Source organism: Sinocyclocheilus anshuiensis, unplaced genomic scaffold (assembly GCF_001515605.1).
Source record: "Sinocyclocheilus anshuiensis isolate Anshui unplaced genomic scaffold, SAMN03320099.WGS_v1.1 scaffold739, whole genome shotgun sequence".
NCBI lineage: Eukaryota > Metazoa > Chordata > Actinopteri > Cypriniformes > Cyprinidae > Sinocyclocheilus > Sinocyclocheilus anshuiensis.
Window position 1 is genome coordinate 484,623 of NW_015551105.1, and position 5,766 is coordinate 490,388.

The 5,766-nt window shown below is 35.5% G+C and overlaps 1 protein-coding gene across 1 annotated transcript in view; it reads left to right on the forward strand.

Moving 5' to 3' along the window:
- Positions 1-5,124, forward strand: part of LOC107662888 (CD9 antigen-like) — a 10,618-nt gene extending 5,494 nt beyond the window's left edge. The window contains exons 2-8 of the mRNA XM_016453006.1: positions 1,062-1,164; positions 1,245-1,342; positions 1,436-1,510; positions 1,591-1,692; positions 1,918-2,007; positions 3,272-3,355; positions 4,625-5,124. Of these exons, the coding sequence (XP_016308492.1) occupies positions 1,062-1,164; positions 1,245-1,342; positions 1,436-1,510; positions 1,591-1,692; positions 1,918-2,007; positions 3,272-3,355; positions 4,625-4,690 (618 nt within the window). The 3' untranslated portion in view covers positions 4,691-5,124. The remainder of the gene's footprint in view (positions 1-1,061; positions 1,165-1,244; positions 1,343-1,435; positions 1,511-1,590; positions 1,693-1,917; positions 2,008-3,271; positions 3,356-4,624) is intronic.
- The last annotated feature ends 642 nt before the right edge of the window (positions 5,125-5,766 follow it).

Here is a 5,766-nt window from a genome sequence, read left to right on the forward strand (position 1 = left end):
TATATATACATATATATATATATATATATATATATATATAATAACACAATAATCCTATTTAATTTTACTGTATTTAAATTAATCCTTTTATATTAATTGTATTAATTTTAATGTATTTTAATTTAATATCTAATGCACTTATATAATGAATAGTTGCTAGTGAATTATGTCATTTTCGCGTGTTTTGCCAGCCACGTGACTGCAATTTAGATGAATGGGAATGTAAACGGATGGCTTTTAGACCTCTTTAAATCAAGCCAATAACCTCTGCAGAGATCATTTAGTGCAATCATTTTAGCTGTTTCTTCCTTATATTAAAGGGGTCATATGATGCTTTTTTACAGATCATTATTTGGTGTATTTGGTGTAACAGAATATGTTGACATGCTTTAAAGTTAAAAAAAAACATTATTTTTCAAATACTGTACATTATTGTAGGTCCTCTATGCCCCGCCTCTCTCAAACGCTTCGTTTTCTACAAAGTCCCTCCTTCAGACAAGCGCAGTCTGCTCTGATTGGCCAGCTGACCCAGTGCATTGTGATTGGCCGAACATCGCAAGCACTCGTCGGAAATGTAACGCCCCTTACCATAATCGCGAGCTTAATCTTTCAAAATAAATGTAAAGACAGTAAATAATGTCATTAGTTTTACCATCAGTTCAAGCCCGAAAGGGGAACAGACACAGTAATGATGCAGTACACAAGCCGCGGTTAAGACAGCTGACTCTACTGTGATGTGACGCTGTCTCTCTCTCTCTCTCTCTCTTTCTCACACACACACACACGTGCGCGCGCGCGCGCACACACACACGATGCGCAAAACTCCGCATTTGAACAGTCAATAGCAAATACTTAAACTCTTTGGTTTTGAGACTTTAGTCTTTGCAACTTCAGGGATCTTATGTATTCACGAACAGCTTGTAACACTCCAAAGAGAAAGGAAAACTTGAAATCGCATCATATGACCCCTTTAAAGAAATAATTTTGATTTGTGTGTATTTTATTCCATTTGTAGGTATTTCATTGTGATTTATTCACAATCTTTTGCCGTTTTATTGCAGATTGCAGGTACAGGCGTCATGGCTGTTGGACTCTGGCTGAGGTTTGATCCCAAGACTAAAATCTTGTTTGAAGGAGAGAACTCATCTTACATCTTCTATACAGGTAAGTAGTTTTTTTTAACATGCCGTTTATGTTGCTGCATGTGATGGTCAGCCGGTTAAAGTAAAGCGTGTGTGTTGTAGGTGTGTACATCCTCATTGCGGTCGGCGCGCTGATGATGGTCGTTGGGTTTTTTGGATGTTGTGGCGCCATCCGGGAGTCCCCTTGCATGCTGGGACTGGTAATCCCCCACATTATGATATTCTCAAATATCACTTTGTAGTATTATGATGTCATCAGCCGTGGGGTCTGACTGCTGTTGTTTTTCCCACAGTTCTTCTTCTTTCTGTTGGTTATCTTTGCAGTCGAGGTGGCTGCTGGAATTTGGGCTTTTTCAAACCAGACCAAGGTGGGGGTCCCAAATGCTCAGTTCACACGCAAACACACCGATGGTGCACCTAATTCGTGTCACTATGTTTGTGCCCATAGGTTACTGAAGATGTAACGAATTTCTACAAGGAAACATACAATAACTACCAACAAACCAAACAACCAGCTCTGATAGAAACACTCCGTCTCATCCAGCATGGAGTAAGATCTCTTTTCTTTCTTTCAAAGATTCAATACTGTGAGTCTTGCGAACATCAACTGCTAGTTGTTCCTCTGAAGCGCTGGGAGATTGTAAACATCTTCAGAATGCGCTTGCTGTTTTTATGTGCTCTATGCATCAGATGCTCTCTCAAACGCGAATTATTCCTAGCTTGTTGACTCCGAAGCCTTGCTAATTTGTGATGACATCTGTTCCTCATCTCTCAGCTTAACTGCTGTGGACCGTCAGGAAACATCCAGGATGTTCTTGATGAGACCTGCCCCGGAAAAGAGGTGCTCGATGTTCTCATTACAAAGGTAACTGTGTTTACAGACTAAAATACTGCATTTTGGTAGTTATATTTAATATGTAGATGCTACTGATTACTGAGTTTTGTACTAAATCATTGGATAAAATCCATGTAGACTATGAAGGCTATGATAAAATAAAAAAAAAAACAAATCAAATGTAAAAAATGCATAAATGTGAGGAATAAAGAAGTGAAAGAATTAATAAATGTAATCTAAATACATTTATATAGAAATTAAATATTAGAAAACACAAACAAAAACAAATTATGAACTTTATTTAATATTTGTGCAGTCCTTCATATAACAAAGTACCACCAAGTCAAAATTAAACCATTTTCTCAAATGTTATGTAATAATAATGTGTGTTATTTTAGTATTTGCCTATATACTATTAGTGTTTATTAATATTTTGAATTAGGTTTTAATTTTTTATTTAAATTTTTACGTTTTTGTCATTTTATTTAATATTTTAAATATTGAATATTCACAATATTTTGAAAATATTTATATTTAGCTTAAGTTTAAGTTTTTTTGGGTTTTTTTTGTATTTCATATTTATATTTTACTTCAGCTTTATTTCAATTAATGAAAATTATTTTAATACTTTTAGTTTTAGTTCACAATAACACCTGGTATTTGCCAAGGCACATCATATTTCATTCAAATTGTGATTCAGTTTATAAGTTTCATGTCTATGTTTTTGGTAGACACATCTACAGTTATAAGAATACACAAATACTTCCTTCAGATATCAGTCAGTGATTGTATAGCAGTTATTTACGGTTGACCGTCCTGGCAGCAGGTCTGATTGTGGAGTGCTTTTACACCAGCTTAGCTCAGATTTCATGAACTGGAAATGTTTCTGACCTGAGGCACCCTGCGTACGGCTCAGTTTGAATGAGTCTGTGAAGCATGCTGTTTACTCTACCAGTAGAAGGTCAAGTAAGAGGTGATTGCAACGTAGTAACTGTTTACAAAATTGAGAAAAGAGTTGCATTTACTAAGTGGAAGGAAATGGTGTATTTTCAAAGGTTGTGCTAAAGATCCAGCAGGGTTTAAGTAAACTAATGAACAAAGTGTTTACACAGCCCTGTTACATCAGACATAAGAATGTTTTCCACCAAATAAAGACATTAATTCTTGTATTTCTCTGGATCTTGCCTCAGCTTAACCGTGCATAGATAGATGGAAAGAGAGCATAAAACACTGATAAAACCATAAGACCATAAATCCTTTCGTACCTATTCTAAATATTGTTTTATGTGTTCAGAGCTGCCCTGATGCCATTGATGAAGTCTTTAACTCCAAATTTCATATTATTGGAAGCATTGGAATCGGCATTGGAGTGTTCATGGTAAATTTGATTTAGTTTCACTGTGTGTTGATATTTTATGTTAAAGGAACACTCCACTATTTTTGAAAATAGTCTCCAGCACGCTCCCTGTGCAAGCAGGTGGTCACGTTGGTTATGTTGACGGAAATTAGCCTATTTTCAGGCGCTGCGTAATATCATTGCGCCTGCTGCACCCATGGTACAGCAGCAAAGTTCCTTGATTATTACGCCGGAATGAGAGTATAGTTCCTAGCCATATCGGCCTAGAAAATCGCAACTTTTCATTTTCCGTCAGTCTTAGTACACGATGTAACTACAGAAGAGTCAAATTTTAAATAGGAAAAATATCGAAACTCTTTGGTCATTTTTGAGCGAGATGTTAACGGTCTAATCAGATTCAATGATCTATGCTAAGCTACAGCTAAAAGTGCTACCGCCAGACCCAGAGATCGGCTGAATGGATTCGAAAACGGTAAAACTCAACTGTTTAACTCTAGGGGAGTTGGAAAATGAGCCTATTTTCAAAAATAGTGGAGTGTTCCTTTAAAACTTGTTCAGCATATGGACCGTTAGAAGATATACATTTTATAACTGTAAAAGCTTCATTGTATGTTTTGTAAAATTAAAAATGCCTAATTGAATTTAAATGTATTTGTATATAAACACATTACTATTTATAATTTTATTTTTATTTTTTTAAGAAATGTTTACTTTTATACTTTTATTTGGCAAGGATGCATTAAATTGATCAAAAATGACATCCAATACATTTATAATGTTCCATAAGATTTCTATTTCAAATAAATTATGTTCTTTTGAACTTTCTGGTAATAATAATAATAATAATAAATGTTTCTTGAGCAGCAAATTAGCATATTAGAATGATTTCTGAAGGATCATGTGACACTGAAGACTGGAGTAATGATGCTGAAAATTCAGCTTTGCATCACAGGAATAAATTACATTTTAAAATGTATTAAAACCGAAAAACAGTTCTTTTGATTTGTAATACAATTTCACAATATTTCTGTTTTTATTGCATTTTTCGATCAAATAAATGCAACCTTGGTGAGCATTCTTTCAAAAATATAAAAAATCTTACCAAGCCCAAACTTTTAAACATTGTGTATGTATGTTTTTTGGTAATGCTAAATGTGCAGAGATTACAAACTGCAGTTTTAAATAGAAAAAAAAGTATGTATTATGTTCCTTGATCATAAGGCTTTTTGAAACCATTAGTTGTCACTTGATTGGCGTGTCACTGAAGGAATGTGTTCTCTGTGCGCGCAGATCTTCGGCATGATCTTTAGCATGATGCTGTGCTGTGCCATCCGGAAAACCCGGGAGATTGTGTGAGGGTCCGGTTGCCTGGGAAACTGCCAGTATATTTGTGTTGCATGATGTCTGTCCCAAAGCAACATGACCTCATCAGCTAAGAGCCAGTTAGATCACAGCATCAGGCACACAATCTCTTCACGTCTCTGATTGACTGGAATTCACTCTTTTTCTTAGTGCAGCTGTATCACTGGTCACCAGTAATGAGAGAAAATGGTTGGTTTAGCATTTCAAGGCCATTTGAAAAGGCCTTTAAGTCTGACTTTTTATATTTTTTTATCGTTCATAATAGATTTTAAAGATTAACCATTTGTTCGCTTTATTGTACCCGCAGTACTGCTTGAAATGAATTGTTCTGAATTTTTCTAATGTTTTGTTTCTGATTTATGAATAGGGTCGATTAATTTACCCACATCGGTGCATTCGGCTCAAATAAAAGCCAAATAATTCATGAATTTTGTGGTGGAATGTTTTTTTGGAGTATCCAGGATGAAGTGTGTTTTAACAGCCTTCACTCAACAGGCTGATAAGAGTCACTGTGAAGGGCTGATACCCAAAACTTCATCCCGTTTCCCATAATCACAGTGTCACTCCATTATGTGACCGTTCACAACCTCTCAGTTTCCTTAATCTTGTTTGTATCATTTTCTCTTTCCGTTCTTCCCCCCTTCTTCCTGTTTGCCTGGTCTCAATTAGGCCGAAATTTGGCAAAGCCACCCTAGTGCCGAGTTTGTACACTGGTAAAGTGGATGTATAATCACGAACCACCTCTGTCTCTTCCCTTTGATGTCATGTGATCTGTCTTTCTCAAACACAACACTGACACATTGTGAAAAAATGTTTATCTCTCATAATAAGTGACAGTATGACTCACCAGCAAACCCAAACAGATTTAGCAAAACAAAGAGATCAGAGAGTGCGAAATCATATTAAAGCACGCAGAGGCACACCCATCAAAACATTTCCTTTACTGTAATTTTATTCAAATCGCTCAAAAAAATTTTTTTTTCATTATGAGGAGTTAATGCACTCGTACATATGACCTAAACTCCTTCCACATATATATATATATATATATATATATATATATATATATA